This window comes from Vigna angularis, chromosome 10, assembly GCF_016808095.1.
Source record: "Vigna angularis cultivar LongXiaoDou No.4 chromosome 10, ASM1680809v1, whole genome shotgun sequence".
NCBI lineage: Eukaryota > Viridiplantae > Streptophyta > Magnoliopsida > Fabales > Fabaceae > Vigna > Vigna angularis.
This window is the reverse complement of record NC_068979.1, coordinates 5840167-5866023: the sequence shown is the minus strand read 5'-3', so window position 1 is coordinate 5866023 and position 25857 is coordinate 5840167. Positions and strand designations below refer to the sequence as shown.

Sequence of the window (25857 nt, the reverse complement as noted above, 5' to 3'; positions counted from 1 at the left end):
CCCCTACCACTTTTGATAATGTTGCAGATATGTGTCAGGTCAACCACACCATAACACAACTGTGGTAGCCATCCAAACAAAGAATCTTGGTAAAAAGCATGAGACCAGCCCACAACACAAGTTCACACTGCCAATTAATTAATGTTTTTTTCACATTTTCGCCGCGTTGAGTACGGAATCCAAAGATTCCCACATTACACACAGCACATATTTTTAAAATTATCTTAAAATTCTATAAAACTATTTTTCGTTGATAATATATAATCTTTAAATTCCAAAGAATATTTAATACGATGTTTTTTGTTTTCACATTTAAAATTCATGCATTCTAAAAGTTATGATTTTCCAAACTATTATTAGAATTTGTTTTATAGATCATGAATACTTTTTCAATATCTATCAACTTAATAATTTTGTCACATCATTTATTACATTAAATGATTTGATAATACTGACACTCTATTTTTACTATAGTTAAAAAAATTAATTAAAGAATTTATACTATCGCCTTGTTTATATAGAAACAAATTTTGAGAAATACCACAGAGAAAACATTCCTAAAAAAACACTCCTTAAAAATGTCACTAAAATCACGTATTAAAGCATAGAAAACAAGTACACCCCCCAAATTCATATTTTCATAAATTAAAAGTTGTCTTTATAGCAAAACATTAAATAGTATTAATTAATTACATATATATAAATATTGTGTAAACACTATACCATTTGTATGTAGTTGTATACCAATAAAATTATGCTGCCTGTATTTTATAATTATTATAATATAAGGTTTATTCTAACATTAATTAAGAAGAAAAAGAACAAATATGATTTTTTAATTAATTTTATTAAATAATTATATTTGTCAATAAGTACATTGTTATCTTTATTGAGAAAATGATTAACTTGATGACAAAGTAAAAATAAAAAATTAATGTTCCTTTGAAAATTATAAACACAGTCAATTCATATTTTTTTAGAAAAGATTAAAACTTCATTCATTGTAGTAAAAGAGAATAAGTTAATAATTTAGATAAAGAAAATGAGAAAAGTAATTAATTTTGGAGAGGAGTAAGTGAGGCAGACACGGTGGAGTTACCGAGTGGGACAAAGACGCGACGACCCGAATGCGGGCACCGAATCTTTTTGTCCTGAATCTCAATTTCCCTTTCCTTATATATAAATGAATCTCTATCCTCTTCTTCTTTACACCTTCCTTCGTTATCATCTCAAATCAGGGTATGGTATGGTAGTTTGTGATTTGTGGGAGCATACTCTCGCTCACAGAAAATCACCCAATTCCACTCAACAACATTCCAGCGCTTTCATGGAGCTCAGCTTGGACTTGAGTTTGGGCTTTGTTCCCAAACCCATTTCCCTCTTTTTTGCCGATGTTTCTGGCAACAGAGACAAGACCGACAAAGTTGCCACGCTCGACGGCTTCGTGCAGAGGTTGGAGGACGAATTGAGGAAAGTTGAGGCCTTCAAACGCGAGCTTCCTCTCTGTATGCTCCTCCTAAACGATGGTGTGTGCTTGTACCTTTTATTGTTGTTATTTTTATCTTATCGTCGCTGTGCATTTCTTTTTTTCACCACGGTTCTCTGGGCATGCAGCTATCGCCAGATTGAAGGAGGAAAAAGTAAAGTGTTCAGTACTGCAAGATCCGCCTACCAATGAACAGTTTGTGCCACCGAAAACCAATTCTGGGGGAAGCGAAAATGAAAAATGTGAGAAGAAGAATTGGATGAGTTCAGCTCAGCTTTGGAGCACTCAGAAAATCAAATCGGTAATTCTAAGTCAATTTCAAATTCTGGAATTTTCTCTATTTTTATATATGCAGAATTGAGGCTAGAAGTTTTTTTTTTCTTTCAATGGCAGACGAATGAGGACGGTGACAGGTCTGTGCCACAGAATCCAATTAATGGGAATTGGTGTGCCCCGAGGAAGGAGAGTTCACAAATTCCGAGCTTTAGTTTGATGGGTCACGCATCTGAACTGAGTCATAGCAATTCCAAGAGTGTATGTGGAGATACTAGTTCTGGCTCTTCTTTGCTTCGTGTTGAGGTACAGAGCCAGCCCCAACCGCCGCAACATATGCAGCAGAATTCAAGGAAACAGCGGCGGTGCTGGTCACCGGAGCTGCACCGGCGTTTTGTGGATGCTCTTCAACAACTTGGTGGAGCACAAGGTAGGTCTAATCGATTCTTTATGTTATGAATTGGGTGGGGATGGTCCTTTCAACGTTTTTAAAAAATTGTCTGATTTTGATTGCAAAAGGGTTTTGGTGTGATTGAGATCACAATTGTGACTACATCAATTTGTTTGCAATTTAAAATGTTAAAGAGAATTCCTTGCTTGACCCATCTCAAAATTGAAACTTAGGGTCTAGTTCGGTGTGAGATTAATGTTTAGCTAATAGGTTTATTTTGTTTTGCAGTGGCCACCCCTAAACAGATTAGAGAACTGATGCAGGTGGATAGCCTGACAAATGATGAAGTGAAAAGCCATTTGCAAGTGAGTGTTTCTTGATTTTCTTTTTGGTATTTGAACATGTTAATCCACCCAAGGTTAAATAATATGTATTCCCTTAGATGAATCGCAGTATGAGGAATTAGTCTGTACCGTCTGCTCTAGATTCACATAAAGAGACAATCCATGATTGTTAATTATCACAGCTAGTTATTTACTGCTTCTTGTCAAGAACTTATGTGGAACTATGGTTTTGCAGAAATACAGGCTTCATGTTAGGAGATTCCCAGTTTCATCAGTTGGGCAGGCTGATAATGGGTCATGGATGGGACAAGATGAATGTGGGGATAAATCAAAGGGAAACTTGTCACAGTCTGGTTCTCCTCAAGGTCCTCTGACACCTCTCCTGCTAGGAGGAGGAGGGTCTGCTAAGGGTATCTCAAGCCCTGGACGGAACAGTGTGGATGCAGAAGATGAGCAATCAGATTGCAGGAATTGGAAAGGAGGGCTGCACCAGCACCTTGAAGCTGATAACCAGAGCCTCTAAAATTTTGCAGATAATGAGAATAAAATACATAGACGATGAAGACCCTGAATTTGACAACATAAGAATAATAGATCTAACACATAGAACAATAGGGATCAACTTTATCCTACCATTATTTTAAACTGTTTGGTAGAGAGCCAATGAGGTTTTTTTGCAGATTTTTCAAGTTTCTTTTTCTTCTTTAAAACTCGGTATAGTTTGTATGGAGCTTTAATTTTAATGGGCAATTTTCATAGATCAAACCTCATTCATGCTTTGTGCTTTGGGGGCTGGTTTTTTCATGTTAAATTTTATGCAAATGACAGAAAGGTTTACTTCAGGATATGTTGAACACGGGCACAAGATTATGTGCTAGCTTTTCGCATCATTAACAATAAAGTGTTAAATCAATGTTGATCGCATGAGAATATTGATGGACACACTTGCCCGATCTTAAGTAGACGTGTTTTTCAGCATTTTGGCTGGATCTTATTAAGGTTGACATAAAGTGTCAGGATTTTTCCAACACCGTATCAGTTGTCAATATTCAATGATAGCTTTTTCATACATTCATTTAGTTAGTGGTATTCTTTCAGCCATCTTATTCTCTCGCTTAAAATTGTCTCTCACAAACGTGCGTACGATAAATCTTCACCGTCAATTTCTATTTTCCTTTTGCTTGCTTTTTTCATCGTATCGTACTATCGCGTATCAACAGATTTTCTTCAGATTGATAGGCTGAACAAGACTCTTTTTCGGGTAAGAATAGCTGCGGTTCTTCTTTCATCAGCATCTATCCTCATATGTAGCTTTGAAAAATGATACTTCCATCATACCAGATTTGAGAACTATGTCTAATATGCATCACTAATCTGCTTCATAAACTGAAGAAAAAAATTCCATCTAACAGAACAGAACACACCAAATGCCGAGAGCGGAGGGAATATTTTATTTCATAATACCTTCTGATAATGAAAAACTATTTTACTATCATTAATTCAAAGTTTTGGATAATAGTAAATGCGTACGTACTTAAATATATTTTTATTCCTTCAATTTGAGGTAATGTTTTTTCCTACAATTAATTTTTTTTTTATTTTGTAGTCATTATAATTTTTTGGAAATTATTTTTATAATCCTGGAGTTACACAAGAAAACAAGAATAATCAGAGCTAATTATTATCATGGAAAATTTATATATTTGTTTGTATTAATGACTTTGGTTTATTTATTTAAAGGTTTAATTATTTATTTAGTTTATAGATTCACTTATAAGTTTTAACTTTGTCTCCACTTTTAAAAAAGTCTCAATTTCGTTCTCATTCTGTATAATTTGCACCAATCAAGTCTATTCCGTTAATTTTGTAAAAATAAAGTTAACTCTGTGATGACATGACAAAGAAGTCTGCATTATTTTTTCTCTCTCCTCTGCTCCTTTGTGCGCGACAGAAGACCCAATTCTTTCTATTTCTTTGTTATGCACAATATCCACTACATCTCTTCTCTTCATGCCTCAACTTGATCGCATGAATATATATCCCTGACACATAGGAAAACCTGCATCAACACCACCACTTACCAACTACTATTCTCAATATTTTCTTGATTTATAAAAAAATTGTCAAGTCAAAATATTTATAAAAATTATTTTTAAAAAAATTAACAAACAAAAAATCGTTAGAAAGAGAAGATTAAAAACAACCCTATTATTAAAAAGTTTTGCGCTGAAACAAGAATACATGTTTTTATCAATTGAGAGAAGCTACACAATCTTATAATCAATAATATAATATGTTTCGTAGCTAGGGTCAAGTAACTCCACAAAACACACCTTCACGCATTTACTCCTTAGCCACACGAGTACCTGTATTCCTTCTAAGTCCAAATCTTCCTTCGTCAGCTCTCCAAACCGATCAGGGGTACCTACTAAAGGTACTCTGATGCTCAAGTCAGTAATTAATATGAACGGGATCAAAACAAAGTCTTAAGTTCACAATAAATATAATCACCTACCTCTTACCTTTGACTTCTATTTATAGTTTTTGAGATGTATCTAAGATTAGTGAAATTCTAATCACGACCAAATCTCGACTCATTATACTGATTGATACTTACCCTTAATCTCGATTCTTAGCTTCTCTTAAGAGGTACTTTGCTACTGGAATAGGCCGTTCAACCTCCACTCATGCGTGGCCAGATGACATTTGTTTTCGTTGCGAACTAATTGAAGGTTGAAGCAAGTGAGGCTGGCCGCCCCTCTTTGTTGTGGTTGGTCGTCCGGTCATAAGGTACACAATATCATCGACATATAAGTTAAAATGATTTATATATTATTTAACATTATAATAAAAATTATCAACTAATTTATTTTAAAAAAAAATATGTAAAAAAATTGAATGAACTCAAAAATATCTCCGCCAATAATGAATAAGGAAGACTATATTTTCACGTGAAAAGGAGGAATTTATGAATACGATGAAGAGAAATAAAAGAATAGGAATAAGAATAGGAAGAGAATAGTGGAAGTATCCACTAGCAGAAGAGGAGATCAAGGTGCCTACGCTGACGAGAAATCCACCTGGTATTGATCTTTGAGTGTAATATTCAGCAAGTGCTGCGTTTGGAATCCCCTTCAACACTCTGCATCTGGTCATGTGAGCCAATACTACCCTACGCAAAACCCAACTTAGATTATCAGCTCCCTTAATGTTTTGTTGATGAAAAAAATAACAGATTTAACAAAACCAAGGAAGTGATGAAAAGTTTGTGTGAGTGACCTATGAGAGAGGTTGAATTCGCTATGCAGAGGAGCATAAAAGAGAGAAAGAGATGGTTGTGCATCACGTGTAGAGGAGTAGAGGAGAGAGAAGAAAATGCAAACTTTTTTGTCACATCATCATAGAGTTAACTCTATTTCTGTAAAATTAACGAAATAAGCTTGATTTGTGAAAATTATACAAAGTGTAAACAAAATTGAATTTTTTAAAAAGTGGGGACGAAATTGAGACTTAGTAATGAATCTAAAGACTAAGTAAGCAATTAAACCTTATTTAAACCAAGACAAATATATAAGAAAAGTTATGCAACATCTCGATTATTTATATACTAAATTTAATTAAATGGATATCATAAAATATAAATATACAAAGTAAATAAAAAGAATTCCAAAAAGTATTTCTCAAAAGAGCTCAGAAAGTATAACATAAGCTCAATTCATTTTTTGAACTAAACTAAACTCAAAACATAGTCTTAAACTATCAAATATTCAATCTTAAATAACTCGTAACGCTAAAGTCCAAATAAAAAACCATACTTCATACCTCTAAATAATTTCACACATTCAATTAATTTCATAAAAAATTCTCAATCTTTACTGTCCAATGTTTTAGTGGAAGAGGAAATAAACATGGTGGTGAGTGAATGGAAAATAATTAATAATTTTTTTTAATAAGATTTAATAGTGTTTCAATTAATTATTTTAAAAATTACAAGATTTAATCCATTTGTGAAATTATTTTGTTTTTTCAGTCATATAAAATGTGCTTTTGAACCCACCCTGGTTGATTTGGGCCTAATGCGTTTTGTTGCTCAACTGATTAGGTTGCGGGTCATAACCCGATCCATAAAATCACCCATTTACGATATTCGACCCGAGTCGAAAAGGAAACTAAATTCTTCCGCCGCTCGCGGAGGAGAGTAGCTATTTTCATATTTCTGACGCTTAAATTAAAAACTGTAACCCAAACACACAAGAAATTACCCTTTGCCGCCAAAATCAATTGCTGAGCTTAACCCAAGGTACGTTTCTCACTTAGCTCAATTTTGTAATAAACTGTTTTGAGTATTTAGCTATTAACTAACGCGATTCTGTGAGTGGCAGTAAGCAAAAATGAAAGAAATCGTGACTGTCCAGGTTGGCGATTTCGCAAACTTTGTTGGTTCTCACTTCTGGAACTTTCAGGTTTTGATGCCTATTCTGTCTTTTTAAGAAATTTCAGATTAGATTTACTTCTACACATTTTGCTTCGTTTATTGACTTTAATTTATTTGTCGTGAGTGTAGAAAACATTGCACTCTCAGTCAATTAAAAATAGATTACCGTATACAATGGTTTGTAATGATTAGGTGATAGTGTTAAAATTCTGTATGCTATCGTTGCATGTATTGTTTAGTGGTGTTTATTTATTTAATTTGCTAAACCTTTTCTCCTTAGTTCTTTCATTTTCTTTCACTTTAAGTTGATAATCTATAACTGAAAGTGCTGTTGATTGAACATGTTCATTTCTTAGTCATGCATGCAAGTTTCATTTGTGTTCAAATTATTAGGATGAGTTGCTTGGGCTGGCTGGGGAGCCCTCTGCTGATTCAGTGTTCAAGAATCAGGATCTTAACATGGACGTGCTTTATCGTACTGGTGAGACACAGCAGGTGCAATTTTCTGTTGTTGAACTAGCATTTTCTAAAATAAATATCTAGTATGTAATTAGAATTGTTTGTTGTTTTAGAAGATAGAATGAGATGTTGTATTTGGATTTTTTGTCCATATAATATAACGCTTCCATTGCATTTGCCATTTCCATATTACATGTTCAACCGGTAAATTAAGTTTAGTTCAATCTGATTGGATTATTATTAAACTGATACTCTTATATTCTAGCTGGCATAATTTTAGAGGTGACAAGGGAAAATGGGGATAGATGATCGAAATCTGTAGACTGGAAACATTAGATGTTTTTCCTATGTTGACACCGTTTTCTATTAATCGTGCAGGGCATTCCTTCGTATACCCCTCGCCTGGTTTCAGTAAACTTGAGAGGTATTTAATTAATTATTATTTAAATTGTTGAAGAAAATATCATTGTTGTTCCTTTTTACCCTTTTTATAGGATCTATTTTGCTGACATCTCTGTTTATTGAATTGATGTTGCTATGTGACAGCGAAGAATCCATGGTTGGTCTTACATTAAACAGAATTCGGAAAAAAGTACTATTAAATAAATAAAAAAAAAAACTAGTATGTTGTAGGACCACTATAGTGGGTATAAACTTTAAAGGTTCATTAGTAATTGCTTAATTTTTTTGAGACTACTGGTATACCAGCGTTTTATCTTTAGGCATGTAAATCAAGACAGATCAAGTTGGTTGGAAAAACATTAAACAAAATTACCCATAACATGATTAAAGTTCACAGCTTGCTTTGTTTGTGAATCTGAGGAAGAGCAAGAGAGACATAAAAAAATTTGGGAGCACTGTACAGTGTTAAAAGCAGAAGGCAACTCATTTTCCTTTCATGAATAGTAATTTACCGTACTTATGAAGTTATGACTGCATGATTGGTAATATAGCTTGGGAAGTTACGAATAAGGAATATAAATTACCCTAGGTATATATGTTGGAAGTAATAGTACGTATTCAAGATTGTGAATTTTTCATTGAGGCCAATTCATTAATGCTCACATTTTAAACTTTTTAGGCCCCGCCTTTCTTTCTATCCTTAAAGAGCTGAAGAAAGCACCATATCTTGCCTATGCGGTGTTTCCTTCTTTTACTTCAGTTTTTATTTCAACATCCTTGCTACTTTCGTTTATTGTGTGTTAATTTTGTCTTCTTTTAATCTCATGATGTTAGAAAGTGTCAATGTAAACTTATTTTAGGCTAAGATTAATGGTAAACTTTCTTGTCCCTTTATTTTTCTCTTGGTGTAAGCTCAAATTGTCCACATTCCACTTGTTTAGGATTTTTCAATCTTTTCAGGATCTCTTGGATCTATGAATTCACAAGGTACATTGTATACGGAGGTTGCTTCCACATCACGAGATGTTGTCACTTGGTGAGAGCTCTTAGTCTATACTTTTATAATGATGGTTGAAGAAGGTTCTCTCTTAAATGGATGATATTGAGAATGCTAATTTCTTCTGTGTGAATCTTCTTAGTTACTAGCTTGTTTTAGTGAAATGCAGTGTATTCATTGCTTTTCTTTTGTAAATATTAGCAACTTGGAGATATTATGTAAGGTCAGTTTTGAATATCTTTTACATATGAAATACTTGAAAACTGTAAGAGAGAGGCAGTTCTTTTCTACCAAGAAACATACAAGAAAATTGTGATTCAAAATTGTAAATTTATTCAACAATAACCTGCTAACATTCTAATGTTCTATTTACATGTTTCCTCTATTCTTGGTGTTAAGCTTCACTTTAAGCTTTGTAGGATTGAAATGAAAATTTGAAAATGTTTTGCCTGCTACTTTTTATTGGACGTGAAACCTACTTCATCTGTTATATCTATCATTGTGGTTTGAATTTATATTCAAATGCACTGACTGCCCATACACCAATGTGCAGGACTGGTAGAGTTTCCACTCAAGCCTCTGAACCTTTTAAAAGAAATTTGTTCCTTCAAAGACTTTATGAAGAAGAGGAAAACTCGAATATAAATGAGATACCTGGTTCAAATAATGATTCCCGGACTGAGTACGAGGATAAGGATATAATTGAATGCCTAGAAAATGATGTACGGTTTTGGACAGACTACTCAAAAGTACATTATCACCCCCGGAGTCTTTATGAATTAGATAGAGTTTGGGCAAACGTTGAGGAGTTTAACAATTATGGAATTGGAAGGGACTCCTTTGCTTGGTCTGTACAAGGGGAAGAAATAAGTGACAGGCTTCGATTTTTTGTTGAAGAGTGTGACCATATACAGGTAACGACTTTTCATTTTTCCAATCTTGTAGTTGAGTCAGTGGGTTACTTCTCGTGTATAACTTTAGCAATTGTTGTGAGATGATGAACAGAGACAGTATCCAGTGCCAATGGATTTTCAATAGGTTTTCAATTTTTAGTCCATTTGTATTCTTAAATTTCATTTTTTGTATGGGCCTTTATATATGAGAAATCAATGCATATGCCTTGAAATGAGTAGTTTAGTTTAGTAATATAAACTTATGCCAAAAGTACAGTAATATTGATTCTCTAAAATGCTTACTTAACATAATATTTTTGCCTTTGTCCATTATGTTCTAAAAGAAAATTAATTTTTGTTTGGTGTGCCTCTTCCAATCTTTAAATTTTGGCAATTTTGACAGGGATTTCAATTTATAGTTGATGATTCCGGAGGTTTCTCTGCTGTTGCCGCTGAATTTTTAGAGAACATTGTAGACGAGTATACAAACATTCCTGTCTTACTGTATGCTGTCCAAGGTTCTGGTTCACGCACAAATCTTCAGAGTGGGAAGCGTACAGTGTCAGAGGTTCTTCATGATTCTATATCATTTTCAAGATTGTCATCATACTGTAAACTTATTGTACCTGTTGGTCTGCCCTCCTTAAGTAAAAGTATGTCAAACACAATTTATCATATTAGACAGCGGCACAATAGTCAATAGCTTTCCTTTGATAATAGGCAGCAAGTATTGACGTTTGATTTGCTAATACTTTACTAATTTGAACAGCTGGATACCGTTGATGGCATTGAATTTTGTTGTAATATTGATAAAATCCTCCTTACCATTGTTAAATGTATTTCTGTTGGCTGACAGATGGACAAATCATAGATTCCAATTCTCTCATTCACTTTTACCTAATCTTCTTTCAGGTAAAGCTTCCAGATTCCTCCACATTGAAGATGCGAAGCATTTCCACTCAAGTGCAGTTTATGCTGCAGCATTACACTCCATTAGTCTACCTTTTCGAATGGTTCCTGTTGGGCCTAGTGCAGATTCTTGTTCTATTTCTGGTGCTGTGGATATTCATGGAGTTGTACAAATGTTATCAGGACAAGGAAGGCAGAATATGGTGTCAGTTCTTGATGTTGCTATGCCAGCACCAGCCTTAACTGGTAAATGTGAATAATTTTTTGGGCTAATCTCCATAAGAGATGTATTTGATTGGTCTTACTCTTGAAATTCAGGGGGGCAGAATAACCTGTCTCTGTTAGAGGTTTTACAGCCATTGACCCCACAAACAGATGATGATGTTGAAGACATGTTGGCTATTGAACACATGACAGTCCATGGAGCTCTTGCATCAGGTATTGGCTACAAAGATTTATCAACGAATATTTTCTTCATGTTTGTTCTGCTTTTCTGTAAACTCGGCAGTCCAAGTTACTTTTTACCATGTGTAACTAGGATGTCGCAGATTTCATTCTTGAAGTTAGCTTCTTGCAAATGCAAGATAAGGCTGCATGAGTCTGATCTTTCCCTGGACCCTGCCATGCTGGGAGTCTTCTAGCACCTGGTTGCTCTTTATGTTGCACTTGTATTAGTCTTCTAATCTTAATCCGACAGTATTCTTCACTTCATGTTTTGGCTCATAAGACCTATCTAATAAGTATATTGAACTTCACTGTTCTGTTTAAGCTTATCATGAAAAGACAGATTTTAAGGTATCTATCTTTTATGGGTCAATGAATCATTCGAGGCAGCAAAACATGTCTCTACCCAAATACATATTTACACAGCCACACAGAAATACAGTTTTGGGGATACGGAAGAACTCAAATAGGGTTATACACCCACACACACATACAAATACATTTTTTGGGGATATGCAAAAGAACACAAATAGGGGTTTAATGAAGACAACTACCAGATTTCTATGATGAAATGTTTCATAATACAATTGATTATGTCTATCTTCTAGTTCTGAATGAACTAGGTGATAAATTACCATATAGTTTTCTGCTGTAGCATGCGTAACAAGTGATATTCATTTCTTTATTATGGAACTTTCTAAAGTTAGATTGACACAGATTCATCATTATGCAATACTTCGGTTTAATTAGACAGAAAAGCTCACTTTTTGTTGTTAAAAAAGGTGTATCTTAGTTAGGTACTCAACCGTAGGTAAGTTTGTTACATTAGTTTAGGTTATTGGATGAAATAATTTAAAAACTGCATGTTGCTTATCGACATGCTTTATATTTATCCTATTTTTCTATTCTGTTGCTTTGTTAAGTTCTCTCCTTTGCGTGATTGTTTTTGTCTTAACCCTTCACTGTTTTGATTCTATAGAAGGTCATCGCGCTTCAGTTAGTGAGGTAAAGGATAAAGTTGATGGTGCTTTTAGATGTGCCAGTTCAAGGCCAATGTTCTGCCATCTATCTGTTGCACTTTGTCCCTTGCCTATCCCCTTGCCTTTTCCATCAATATTTGGGAACAATGTAGGCAAGCAAGGTGAATTAATAGGTGGTCAAACTATTAATTCATCACCTAAAGGATCCCTTGAGGTCCATTCCGTTCCCATGGCCGCCAGATTACGTTCCAGCAGTGCTGTATTACCACTCTTAGAGAATAAACTGCGAAATCTTCAGCGTTTTGGAATTCAACGAGGAGCAGCTGGGGCAGAGTTACTTAGAAGTTGGAGCTTTGGCATGGAAGAATTGGTGGAGATGGAAGAAATGTTGTCTAAAATGGCGGCGGCATTGCGTCCTCCTCAGTTGACGTCAGATTCAGATTAGAATATACATGTTGTTCACAAAAGAAGAGTCAGGTAACATTTGTTAGGTTAACAAATTTGCATTGTGCTGTACTGGCTTTTCAGGCATTTTGTTGGTTAACTCTCCAAGCCACATATAGTTGATTTTTTCTTTACAGTTTTTGTTCATTCCAATTCTGGTAACCTGGTGCTTGCTCATCAACCAATAGGCTTTGGGACCTCCTATGGGATTAACTACCTTGCCCTTGGCTTGGGCTTTCATCATGTAGTTACTGAAGTTAATCAATATTGCTCTCAAACTTCTTCCTTCCAATCTGCTTGCAGCTTTCACCACCCTTGTCTTCAATGTTATTTTTCTTGTCTTTAATTTGGCCTAAAAGAATGTCTCACGGGGAAATGGGCAGAATAATGTAGTAAAAATATACTTAACAGCGGAATGTTAGAGCATTAAGAAAGGGAACATTTGACTGAGCTTTCTGGTAGAAACAGTGGAATAGGCTTTTTGGAAACATAATTTCGGGAAATTATAGTAGTTTTGGAAAACAATTTCAGAATGCTGGACATTATTTTCTGAAAATATTTTTGTAGGAAGATACATTAACGGGATGGCTTCATGTTCCGGAAATAAGTTCAAAATTATGGTTGAGCAGTTCAATGAAATTATTTTTCAAAACTTAGTTTGGTAAGACAAAAGATAGTTTATATACAGCTTTTTTTATCTTAATCTATTGAAGTATTTTTTAGAGTAAAACTCATGACAAAACTCATGATAAATATTTTTGATAGTGCATGTATATGATAACCATCTCCAAAAGATTTACGTACGAGTTTGAAAAATATTATTTAAGTATCTATGATCTATTTTTTCTAAAAATATATTTATTTATTATAATTTTATTTTTCATATGATTAATGATTTCTTGAAATATATAATTTATAACTTTAGCATTTCATTTTTCTTACCGATATTAAATATACTTAAATAAATCCTGAATGTAAGGATCAGATAATTGTATTTTTTTCTATTTTTATTCAAAATATTTGCTTATAATTTATTTTCATTTTAATGGTTTTTTTTCTTTTACAAATTATTAGTTTAAAGATTAAATGAATCAAATGACTTTATTGACACTCTTTTTATATTGATTTTTAAAACAAGAAAAGCTATTTATCAATTTACTACTAATAAAACAAACTTATAAACACTATACAAGAATTTGATATAATAAACTTTCAGCCATTTGAATATTTTTTTCCATGGCTTTGTTTTATTTAAGTTAAGCCTTTCATAAATTTGGATATGTTTGATTGAATCTCTATTAAAATTTCTTTATTTATTGAGTATTTAAGTGTTTATAATTTTTATATGAGTTCTTGTTAATTAACTTTTCTTTTTTGTAAATTAAATGATATAACTATTCTTTTGTCATGATGTCTTGCTTACCTATTTCCATTTATTGAAAAATGCGAGGTATTGTAATTGATAAAAAAATGACATTGTAGTTAATATAAAATTAAAAATAATTTTTATTAAGCTCGAACTATGTGACTTCGTATGTCGTATATTAAGCTACAACCTTAATCTATAACTTACCTTCTCAAAATAATTATTCTTTGCTTTGGTCATAAGAATTCTCAAAGATATATCATTGTTTCAACATTTGGACTTACGCTATTTTAAATAAAAAATCGTTAAAAGGATTGAAAATATTAAAAAAAAGAAATATATTTAATTAAATTAATAAACAATAATTGAAAACTTTATATGATAAATAATTATTTTAATATAAGATGAATATGTTATTAAATTTTTTATTTATCTTTTAGAATGTGGATTTAATGGTATTGAATAAATTAATAAATATAACTACAGTTCTTAATCCCATGTTTTTTTTGGAAAACTATTCATTTTTCTGAAGTTTATGATATTAATAATTACAAATATTGAAAAAGGTCAAAAGAATACAAAATAATAATTATAATGAGTATTGAATGAAGAAAAAGAGATATAACCTTCAAAATTTAAGAAATATAAACAATGAATTTAAAAATACTTTTAAACAATAAATAGTAAAAATGAGAAGATAAATAATCTTTGAATTTTAAGAAAAATAAACAATGCAATTAAAAAGCATGTCACCTGTTATTAAATGAGATGTTGAATTTGAAATCCGAAAGTCAATTCAAATATTACAATTATAATTTAAATGATAAAGTCAAAACAAATTAAGTTATCCTTTGATAATACTATTTTTTATATATGCAGTGTTTTTATGCACGTATCACTCACGCGCTTCAACCAGATACCCCTTCATACCATCATTTACATATTAATTTCACATATAATTAATTTCAATAAATTTGTACGTGATAGCTTATTTTATAGTTTTAAAAGAAAGAAGATAATGTATAATATAGAGATTGATTGAGATACATACAGAATGTGGGCTTTTCCACTCACATTCTATTTTAAGTCATTATCTTTCGCTTTCATAAAAATCATAACTTTCAGGTTTCAATTTCCATGCATTTGTTTGATACGAAGTTATAAAGAAAGTAAACGTAAATACTATTTTTTCACATTAATTAAAAAAATAAAGAGAAATACACTCATAATATAACCTATAAAAAAAAGTCAATAACAATACCACAAAATATCATTACCACCATTTTAATTATCTATATCATTATATAAAAATATTTTCTCATACACATCTTGTTTTCAATTTTACATTTTCAGTATCTTTTTTTAATTTAACTATTTATTTTTAAATTTAATTGTATTTTAAACTAAAATAATTAACTATAATAAAAAACTATCTACAATAAAATTATAAAAATGATTTATCATTTTTTTTGTTATTATAAAAAACTGAAGACGGAGTTCCACTAAAAAAAAAACTTAACTTTCTAACCTTCTTTCTTTTTTGAAACTGCTGTCGTCTTATCATTGTAACATAAAGTTGATAAAAAGTAAGTCGTTTTTCTCTTTTGTTAAATGATTAATAATATTATATATATATATATATATATATATATATATATATATATATATATATATAAGAAGCTAAAACTTATGTTGGTGTCAGATCAATAGACCCCACGAAAAAGATGCACGAATACTTTTCAAATTTAACCTGGATATGTATAAATGTGTAAGTTGTTATAATATTCAGTACGTACTTGAGGTACACATTTTATATATTATAGATTTATTGATTTATTTACGTAAATATTGTATCGTGTGGGGCTACACTTTGTTAGATAGATGTTGGTGTTATGATGAAGAATTTTATCATCTTTTCTTTTTAACTTTTGGATCTAATTTATACCTTTGACTATAGAATAAGACAATAGAAAATATATCTAATTTAAACCATAAGATTCTGATCATTCTTTACTTTCTTATCCAATTTTGTGACATCAAAATTCCCCTGCTGCCAAATATATTTTGACTTTTTAATCAAATTATGGTAGCTGGTCACAATTAATACAAAACCACGTTTATGATGTTCACATTTTCAAACAGTACATATGATTTTAGTTAAGATAACTCTCTTAGGATCATAACATCAAACAATATGATTATAGCATAATATATAGTTTGGTGAAATAAAAATTGAGAAGCAAACATTGTTATTCTTATGGCAATAATTAATGGAATATTATAAAACAAAATTATGTTTATGCAGAGTTCAGATTTTCTACTAAATTTTTATTTTTTTAGTATTGTCAGATATATGATGTTGGTACTTTAAAATTTTTAAAATATTAAAATTAGTGCTTATCATTATGTTTTTAAGGCACGCAAAAAAAAAACAAGAAAAAAACAGTAGAATGAATAAAATTAATTTAACCAAGTTTACCAAAATTATCTATAAAATACAACTTTTATTGAATTCAAAACTTATTTTAAACAGTTCCTTTGATTTTCATAATATATCAACTGCATGAAACATAAAAAAAGAGTATTCCTATTTTATTTCTTATGTTGGGAATGGTAGTTTAGGTTAGGAAATTCATATTTTAAATGCAATTCAGACCGTCAATAATTTTTTTCTCAGAGACCAAACTAGTATGCGTTTTATACAATGCATATAAAAAAAATTCTCTATTTTCCATTTTAATAAATAAACTTTTTGGATTTTTCTTTTAAAATTTAACATTCAAACAATTAGACATTTCAAAAACATCAATTAGCATTTGTATAATTTTTCAAAACACAAATTCTACTAGTTCTTTCTTTCTCTCTCCATCACTTTTCTTTAGCTTAGAATTCATAGTAAGATTTGGATGTATAAAATAATATAAGTATTATATTTTATTGCCCGAAGCACATGCAACATTAAAGTCCATTAAGAAATCATGAGTGATAACATATTCCAAAGCAGTATATACAAAACAAATGGACTATTAATTGACTTCATGCAATCTTTAAGGAAAGAAAAAAAAAAGTATAATGTTAGTGTGGTCAACTTTTCATGAAAAGTTTGATTGTGCACTAATCACTCCGTTCAAATGTTGCGCCCTAAAGCTGTATTTGTTTGAAGAGTTTTTATGAGCCATTTTTGACTTTGTGTATCTCGTGCACAATAATACCAACCTTAATAAAAATAGTAAAAGGTTGTGAGAAACCGTGGAAGATGCAGAAAACCATTGCTGTGACAAAATGGGATTGGAAAGAAACAAAGAACTAGTATGTATTAGGGTTTTCTAAGAGATTTATAAAAAATCTGTTGGATACAAACAAAGTTTCACATCGAATAAAATAAGAGATGAACATGAGTTTATATATACATAAGATAACTTCATTGGAGAAATGTCTTTTGGAGTGGTACTAAAAGAAAATTCGTGAGGGCGTAAACGGACAATATCTTACCAATGTGGAGATCTATGTATGTGTCGAACCTACCTACAAAATCTACAAAGATTTTTTTTTTTTTTATGGAACTTGGACAAAATAATTAAAAATAAAAGTGGATGGAAGAAGATAAAAAAAATCTATTTGTTATTAATTTAAGGACATTATTATTTTGATACTCATAAAAATTTTACACTAATTATTTTATCTTTTAATTTTTTTTATAAATACAAAAACTTAGTTTTTGATGACTATTTTTACTTTTAAAAATAGGTTGTCAAGTAAATCTTTCGAAGTCAAAGAATATTTTGCTTAGTTTAAATGTTTGAGAGTTTCTAGATGAAGTTAGGAGTGGAATGCTTAGTCCTAAAAAAATTTCTGTTAAATTTTAAAGATGAGTAAAGTTTTCTTAAGGAAGTTGACTTTAGTGACTTTTCTTTTTTAACATAAATTTGACTTAAGAGACCTATTCAAAGCAGTTCCTTACAACATAGGCTTTAATTTTAAATTTACTTAATAGATGTAGGCTCGTAAATTTCAGCTTTTAAAAAAAAAATCAACGGATGGATTTCATAGGGTGAATTGTTTTTTACAATACTATTATCATATTATTCATATTTGAATAAATAAACCAATTCATTATAGCTTTAAAGTTTTAAAATGAAAACCTTTCTTTTACTCTTTCAATGTATTGATCTCAGATTTTAAAATATTAATTTGATGAAGATTTATATATATATATATATATATATATATATATATATATATATATATATATATATATATATATATTACTCTTTGAGGTTTCAAAATTGAATTTCTCAAAATTTTCCAAGTTTTTTTTTGGAATCATATAAAACTTATGGATCATACAAAACTTTATAAGTCATGAGAAGAAATTGGAGGCAATTGTTTTCATTTCAGTTTACTCTAAGTTTGATTACATGACATATAAAATATGAATAATTTTTCTATTAAAAATATGAATAATGATATCAATGCCTTATTTATTTTAAGGTTATTTGATATCCTCGTATTAAGGTGGTTAACTAGATGATCTCTATACATATCTATACCAAGGGATTTTTTAATTATAAATTATGTGTAAAATAAATAATAATTATTTTCATTTAATTTTATAATTATAATAAATAATAACAATAATTTTATTATTTCTATTATTATAAAAAAAAGTGAACACACATATATACATAACACATGTGTTACTAGTATGAATTAAATTAACGTAATGGTTCTGATAGAGATAATCTTGACGGTATCACTATCAGTGTGTCTCTACAACTTTAATAGATGTGATTATATTGGAAGTTTTCTAGTTTAGTTGAAAATTCATATTGTTTTATGTGATTGTTCATTAACTTGTTAAGCCTTTAATAACTTTTCTACTGTATGAACTTCTCAAAAATTGATAGAATAAATATTGAAAATTTGAATTATTATAACTACTATTCTTACTATTGAAATTATATATGAGTGAACAAAAGTTTTCAAAATTATGGCTATAATGTGATTGTTCCTTAATTCGTTAAGCCTTTAATAATTTTTATATTCTATCAACTTAATTATATTGAAGACTTGTATTATTATTAACTTTAAAATTTCTTATATCTTCCAGAAAAGTAAAAATATGTGCAATCTTGTTATTAGTATAAGAGTTCATAATAAATTAGACTCTTTATTTCATTCTTCCTCACATGTACTTAAACTTAAGTTTTAAGTTTAAATTTCTAACTGTATATGTGAGAGGAAAATTTATTAGGAAAGCAAGATTAATCAAACTTAAGAAGTTTTTCAAAATCTTAAAACAATTAATTTATGAGTTTTATAGCTTATATGTTGTTTAACTTTTCTATTTTTACCAAATATGAGACTACGACTTCCATTTAATTCATAACAATATCTTTGTTAACGATAAATGTCTTTCATACTAGTACATTATCCTTCAAACGAAAATATTCTCTTTTATCGTCAAAACAATATATTTGAGTCTTCATTTTTATATGATATTATTTTTTTAATTTTTATTTAATGTAAGGCTTAAATTTATATTTAAATTTTTAACAAGTTTTTGTTAGAACTGGTATCTTTTTATAATTTATATTTTTTTTAGTTTTCTATAATATTTTCTTGGTTTGGTTTGACCATTATGTTCTTGTTTGCATTTTTTTTCTTTTCTCTTCTTTGTAGATTTTTATGTGATAATAAATAATTATTGAAATTTTAGAATTCCAATCTAATTAAGAAGTAAAAACTTTATAAAGATATCTAACATAATTTATTAAAAAGCATCCTAGTAATTATTTAGAATTTATGTTACACAAAATGAATATAACAGTCTAAAAAGGAAAACTCTCTTGTATATACAATTTATACTAATTATGAAAAATGTAATCAAAATACATTCCTTTAAAAAATTCGATCTTGTATGCATTTCAACAGTATCTTAATTTTTTTTTTTTGTAAATACTCTCTTACTCGCTTATAGATCATGAATAATTTTTTTTTTTTTTGTAAATACTCTCTTACTCGTTTTTATACAAACACATAATGTTTTAGTTAGGTTGAATGATTTGTTATGTATAAATATCTCACTATATAAACATGTTTCAACATAAAAAGAATAAAAATATCAGAAGCTTCAGTTACACTTATGGGATTTTAGGGCACAATTTTAACCAATTGGATATAAATCTAAGGCTTTGTTCACTTGAATGGATTTGAAAAAGAGTTATTGAATGAATTTGAGAGGATTTGAAGGTAAATTTTTTGTTGTTTATTTCAGTAGATTTGAAGGTAAGTGAGAATGAATTTGGAAGTAAAGTTTGTGAGAATTAGTGTAAGATTTGATTGATTTGACAGATTAGAAAATTTTACTTCCAAATTCAGTATCACTTACCTCCATATTCACTCAAATAAACAACAACAAAATTTATCTTCGAATCTTCTCAAATCTATTCAATCACTCTCTCCAAAATCTATTCAAGTGAACAAAGGGTAAAAGAATTGCGAGCTTTATAAAGAAAATTAAATTGTCAATTTTTTATTGTTTGATTTATATTTTCTAAATTATTCTAACCAATGAATTAACTTATTCAATATGATTGCATAAATTTAAATATGTACATTGTATGAATCTGTATACATAAAATAATTGTTATTACTAGTTAAACAATCAACATAAATTAATTATCACAAATATAAAGTGTCTTTATATTTGCTACAAATATTAACTACAAAATAAATTTAAAATACATCTCACTTAAAAAAGATATTTAATGATATTAATAATGAGGATAGAGTGTAATAGAATCTGTGAAAATAATTATTCATACAAATTGAATACAGATGAATTAGTTAGAGTTTATTTTTTTTAAAGATTTGTTTTTTTTTGTTTTTTAAATTCAAACCAACTAATGCAATAAAATTTGGAATAGTTCAAACTGGATTGGTCAAATATGTAAAGTTGACTAATAAGATAAGTGGATGAATTAAAAATGCAGAAGGTAGAGCTTTTCTTATTTCCAAATTCAATAAGTTTCTATGATTAGGTCAATCTCAACAATTAAAATGCCCATACAAAATGCTAAGGGTAAGGGTACTGTTAATTCTTAGACCTAAATGATAACAATTTTCTAAGTTTTGGCTAAGAATGAGAGAAGGTAGAAGTTAACCTATAATTCCACAAAACTGACAAGTTATTGCTTTTGAAAATACCACTTAGAGTTAATAGAATATTTTTTATTCACAAGTTTTAATTCTGTGTTCAATTTCTGACATCAAACAAACATTTATAGTTATTTTTAAAAGGTTACGGATCAATTATATTTAAGTTATAAAATGAAAAACTTTAAATGTAACATGAAACACATAGTAATGTAAAATGGGTAGATTATACTCAAATCTAATAGTAATTGTGCTCCAAATATTTCTTCCACACCGAAACTACAATAATCTTACTGTGATAGAAATGATTTGACAAACACAATCGATGAGGCCTTTAAAAAAAAACATTCTGAATTCTGATTTACAATTTAGTTTTTGACAAAAAGAAAAGAAATTAAATATAGCCACTGCTTTAAATTTGTTTAAAAAAAAGAAAGAAAGAAGAAAAAAACAACAGATCCTTAAGATCAGTGAAGATCTTACTTTCTAAAATTGTGTCTAGCTTGGTAGTCTCCTTTAAAAGCTAAGCAAACCGTAGCGGATTATGAATCCCACATGTCTGCTTTGCATCTCTCTATCTCTCTCTTACTATCCATTTATATCCGGCAGGTAAGAACTGAAGAAGGGAAAAAAATCATTAATAGAGATGTCTAGGAATTAATTGCAATTGATCATATATTCTGTAAATTCTAAGTAAGGGGTTATATATAGCAACTCAACTCAACTCAACTCAACACTATCTACGTGCATGTTTGCAAATCAATGCATGGCCAAAAGGGTTACCTTGATTTCTACTGTTATCCATTTGCTTGAGAGCAAACTCTTCATTTTTTTGCCAACAAGGACAAGGTGAACATGTTTGAAACAACAAATTTCATGGCAAATCAATGTATAACTGTGTTTCATTCTCATTTTGTATTGAAGCTCTCGGTATATAAAAAGTAAGTATTCCAAAAGCAGGCCAAACCTATTGTTGGGATGGGGATGTATCATGTATTTTATACCAATACGTTTTTCGGCTCACATGTCAGTTTTCACAATTTTCCTTTAAGAATATTAGCTTGTAATCTCTTTCGTTAGGTAAAAATCAGCGATCACAGTGAGGCTTATGCAATTATTCACACAAAAAAATAGGCAATCTGATTGCAAATGCCAAGGACTTGAATTGAGAGATTGTCAAATTCCTGTAACACCCCCGCAGATACCTCAAATTCAGAGCATATCATAGGTTTTCTTGGAACATTTTAATATGCACACTTTCCTCAACTAAATTTTGACCTGACCACCAATAGAATGACAAGTTTAAGGTGTTGATTTCTTTAAGAAAATATTTATATTTTTAATTTACTTCTCCTTAAAAATATTATCTTAATTTTACTTTTTAAATATTTAATCGTTTTAGAAAAATGGGTTCATCTTCGTTATTGTTATACAAATTTTAAAGATAAAATAAAAAATGATATTGTTTTCTTTAATTTAAAAATAAACTTTGACTTGAATAATTGTTTCTTTCATTTTCCATAATTTTATTTTGAGCTCATGTCTCTTGTCATTTTGCATCAGATTTAACGTCTATCACTTTGTTTTTATTTTCTTTCAATCTGTCTCATCCTTCCCCTACTTATCTAGACTCAACAATTTGGCTACTGTTGGAAGTTCTCATAATTGATGAACCAGATCATACGTCTCTCACTTTGACAAGACCTTTCCCCTAACAGACCCTCTGCTTCCTACCACGAGGACTGATTAGCTTTCTCCTGCCACCAAACTAGATTGCCCTCGCGATGTAAAAGCTAGCTAATAATTACAATCGCACACACAGAAAAGCATAGAAATCATCATTCATGGACACATATCCTACGTGAGCTGGGCTACATCAAGAGGCACGAAAAATAACGGAAGAAGGAAGAATAAAAAACAAAAACGGAAAACCCATGATGGATTAAGGAAATGGAAGAAGAAAAATACCTAGGCTGAAAATTGTTGGAGGAAAAGCACAGAGGCTCGAGCTGCAAAATTGGAAATCAACAGGATGGACCAAGACTCCTACACTCCTCGCTTTCAGACTGTGGCTGGTGAAGGGGCAGTTGGGACTGCTGGCTTTGTTGCGGCGATTGCTTCTGCTGGGGAGGGAGCAGAAGCTGAGCCTCGAAAGGAATGTTGTGAGGATGAGGCTCTCCTTGCTGTGGCTGCTGCATGTGATAAGGGTTATCGAAGGATCCCAAAGCCAACGAAGGAGACAACTGATCAGCGGAAGCAGCAGCTGGGGATATCTGGCTGAACCCACCAGCAGAAGAAGCAGAACCCACATCGAACCCACCACTGAACCTAAGAAACTCCTGCTGCTGTTGATGCTCGTAACCCCTGAACATCTCCTGCTGCTCCCTCGCCGCCACAGCCGCAGCCAACTGCTGGGCCTCCAAGATCTGATGCTGCTGCGGCGACTGGCCGTCGCGAATCATCAGCTGCCCACCGTGAGTGGCTGCCGTCACCCCCGCCATACTCCCATACAGGGAACCGGAAAAAGGATTGTTTGGGTGCTGCTGGAGAATGGGGGCTGGTAAGCCTTGAAAAGCTTGGGGACCGATGTATGTTGCGAGTTCCTTCTTTGCATTGTTGAGTTCCACCTGGATCTGCCTGAGCCTGTGTTGTAGGACGGAGATGAGGCCCACGCAGCCGTAGACGGGGTCCCTGAGACGAGCCTCGGCCTCGTAAGCGAGGGACTTTACGGCGTCGTCTCGCTGCGAGGCGCTGAGTTCATTGAGAAGCTTGGCCACGTTGCTGGCCCCGAAAACCTTGTGCACGTAAGCGAACCTCTGAGGGTTGTCCGGCGGAAAGTACGGTGCGAACACGCACTCCTGCGTGCATTTTCGCCTGAGAAACTTGCACGCCGCGCACGGCGAATTCGATGATGATGACATCTTTTCCGATCCCTCTCTCTCCTTTCCTCTCTCTCTCTCTTGTCCCTCACACACCAAGGCAACTTCTGCGGTTAATTAAATCGTCAAATCATATTATATTAGATCAAATCCCCCTAATAAAATTAGTACTAGTACTATGGTTTCTCTTTCTTCGAATGAGCGATCTAATTAGTATCTAGCTTTCACAGCCTGCAGTACCTGATTTTTAATTTTCTACAAACAAACAACAAAGAGAGAGAGTCAAATGGAGATATCAATAATAATAATTAAACCTTGATAGCTGTAAATAAATAAATGCAGGACATGGAAATTGAGGAATCATAGAGAAAAACAAAAACGGATTATTATTATTCAACGAAGCTTCATGTTCCGATTCGTGATCGCGGATTTATTAAAAGATTTCAAACGTGATATTAATAAACTAATCTAGGTCATTAAAAGCGTCTCCAAATCGTTCCTTTTTTTTTCTCACAAAAATTTAACCGACAAGAATACCAGTCAATAAACGATTCAATCCGAAAAGGAGCAAAAAGAATGGTAAGCCATAATGAATAACATTGTCCGAGGAAGAAGTACGTCGAAAATCTTGAAATACGAAAGTGAGAAAAAAAAACCTTAAGTTGCACCGGTAGATCTGAACACAGTTTGTTTGCGTGGCGGCAAAGATTGGAGGTAAGAGAGAAACGAAAGAGGTGATGAGATCCATCAGTGACTGGTGTGATTTTAAAAACACAAAGCTGTACATACATGAGAAGAGAGAGAGAGAGAGAACTTACTGTGACCTGTGAATAGATCGGCGCAAGGCAAGAAATAATTTCACACGAGGCTGTGCTGTGTTGGTGAGGTTGAGAAGAAAGAGAGAGAGAGAGAGAGAGAGAGAGAGAGATAGAGAGAGAGAAGCGAAGGAAATAGAAGAGATGGGAACGATATATAGAGTCGAAGTTTTTTTTTTTTTTTTTTTTTGTAGTTTCTTGAGCACTGCTGCCACAAGCGCAAGAGCTTTCAAGACCAGCTAACCTTCCCTTCTTCATAAATCTATCTTAATAAATCCCATTCGTCCCACCCTATATATCATATTATGTCTTCCACTATTTACAGTCACTATCATTATTTTCTTAACTGCCTTCTCTTTTTTAGCAATATTTATTATTTATAATTTTCTAAACAATTTTACAGTTCCACATTTAATATTTCCTGCTCTCATCACTCACTCACAATCAACAAAAAGCATATTCGCTCCACTTTTCCAGCCTTGTCTAAATTTGGTCATCAAATTCTACATTATTCATGTCATAATACATAGTTTTTCTACCACCAAATCATTTGTAACTTTTTGTGACGCTGATGGTATTTAAAACTTTCATATAACCTTACTTTACCCATACCCGTTTCCATCTTCAATTTGTGCGACAATTAATCGTCATGCATGTGTGTCATGAATCTTAAATGACAGTGGAGTACTAGTATATGCATTAAATTTGTATTTCCAAAAATTGCCAAAGTCAATACATCTGAATTTTAAATTAATTATATATAACTAAGTAGAGCTGTTTTGTTACGGTGGTGCATATTAGATTAGATAGACTCTTTGTACAACAGATTTTCCCCACTCCATCTCCGTCCGCGGTTTTTTCTACATTAGTTTAGTACGTGGAATTGACTAATTGATCGATACTGGTTTATGGAACCTTCTTTTTCAAATACTAATTATAACATTGTTATAGTTTTAAAAGACTTTATAACCGAACGTGTTACGTGTGCATTTAAATAATACTTGGTCATCTGTTAAAGAAAAAAAAGAATTTTTATAATTAAACGATATTGTTTTTTATTTTTGGGAAATAGGAGAGGATGATTAGGTAGTAAAAGGTAGAAAAAATGGTGATTAATTAAGTTAGAAAGAAAAAGTATAGTAAAAGGAAAGAGGGGGGGATAGTTAAATGTTGAGATCAGGC

The 25857-nt window shown here is 31.4% G+C and overlaps 3 protein-coding genes across 8 annotated transcripts; 2 read left to right on the top strand and 1 right to left on the bottom strand.

Moving 5' to 3' along the window:
* Positions 1-1196: 1196 nt before the first annotated feature.
* LOC108335116 (transcription factor HHO5) lies at positions 1197-3259 on the top strand. The gene is made up of 5 exons (XM_017571056.2): positions 1197-1526; positions 1615-1787; positions 1880-2189; positions 2439-2515; positions 2730-3259. Exons 1-5 carry the CDS (start codon positions 1247-1249, stop codon positions 3015-3017), a joined length of 1128 nt encoding a protein of 375 aa, XP_017426545.1. The 5' UTR covers positions 1197-1246; the 3' UTR covers positions 3018-3259.
* A 3418-nt stretch (positions 3260-6677) lies between these two features.
* LOC108334589 (uncharacterized) lies at positions 6678-12915 on the top strand. 3 transcript variants are annotated; one of them, XM_052869801.1, is made up of 11 exons: positions 6678-6794; positions 6877-6957; positions 7323-7424; positions 7767-7812; positions 8751-8826; positions 9341-9701; positions 10084-10333; positions 10593-10835; positions 10908-11027; positions 12013-12490; positions 12595-12915. In XM_052869801.1, the coding sequence occupies exons 2-10, from the start codon at positions 6886-6888 to the stop codon at positions 12456-12458; spliced, it is 1716 nt and encodes a 571-aa protein (XP_052725761.1). In that variant the 5' UTR covers positions 6678-6794; positions 6877-6885; the 3' UTR covers positions 12459-12490; positions 12595-12915. The 3 variants fall into 3 exon arrangements, with proteins under 3 accessions (XP_052725761.1, XP_017425941.1, XP_017425942.1); XM_017570452.2 differs by having other exon boundaries at positions 12013-12912; XM_017570453.2 differs by having other exon boundaries at positions 6698-6794; positions 7323-7410; positions 12013-12912.
* Positions 12916-21296: 8381 nt separating this feature from the next.
* Positions 21297-24837, bottom strand: LOC108318840 (LOB domain-containing protein 36). 4 transcript variants are annotated; one of them, XM_017556340.2, is made up of 5 exons: positions 24679-24837; positions 24517-24536; positions 24101-24115; positions 22950-23967; positions 21297-21597 (listed from the first exon to the last, which is right to left on the bottom strand). In XM_017556340.2, exon 4 carries the CDS (start codon positions 23900-23902, stop codon positions 23006-23008), a length of 897 nt encoding a protein of 298 aa, XP_017411829.1. In that variant the 5' UTR covers positions 23903-23967; positions 24101-24115; positions 24517-24536; positions 24679-24837; the 3' UTR covers positions 21297-21597; positions 22950-23005. The 4 variants fall into 4 exon arrangements, with proteins under 4 accessions (XP_017411829.1, XP_017411826.1, XP_052725782.1 ...); XM_017556337.2 differs by having other exon boundaries at positions 22950-24115; XM_052869822.1 differs by lacking the exons at positions 24101-24115; positions 24517-24536 and having other exon boundaries at positions 24679-24835.
* Between the last annotated feature and the right edge of the window lie 1020 nt (positions 24838-25857).

Coding starts and splice junctions, on each gene's coding strand:
- LOC108318840 (XM_017556337.2), bottom strand. CDS start 23,902: ATGTCATCATCATCGAATTCGCCGTGCGCGGCGTGCAAGTTTCTCAGG.
- LOC108335116 (XM_017571056.2), top strand. CDS start 1,247: ATGGTAGTTTGTGATTTGTGGGAGCATACTCTCGCTCACAGAAAATCA. Junction 1,527..1,614: donor TATGCTCCTCCTAAACGATG/GTGTGTGCTTGT, acceptor CTGGGCATGCAG/CTATCGCCAGATTGAAGGAG. Junction 2,516..2,729: donor AAGTGAAAAGCCATTTGCAA/GTGAGTGTTTCT, acceptor ATGGTTTTGCAG/AAATACAGGCTTCATGTTAG.
- LOC108334589 (XM_052869801.1), top strand. CDS start 6,886: ATGAAAGAAATCGTGACTGTCCAGGTTGGCGATTTCGCAAACTTTGTT. Junction 8,827..9,340: donor TCACGAGATGTTGTCACTTG/GTGAGAGCTCTT, acceptor ACCAATGTGCAG/GACTGGTAGAGTTTCCACTC. Junction 10,334..10,592: donor TCTGCCCTCCTTAAGTAAAA/GTATGTCAAACA, acceptor ATCTTCTTTCAG/GTAAAGCTTCCAGATTCCTC.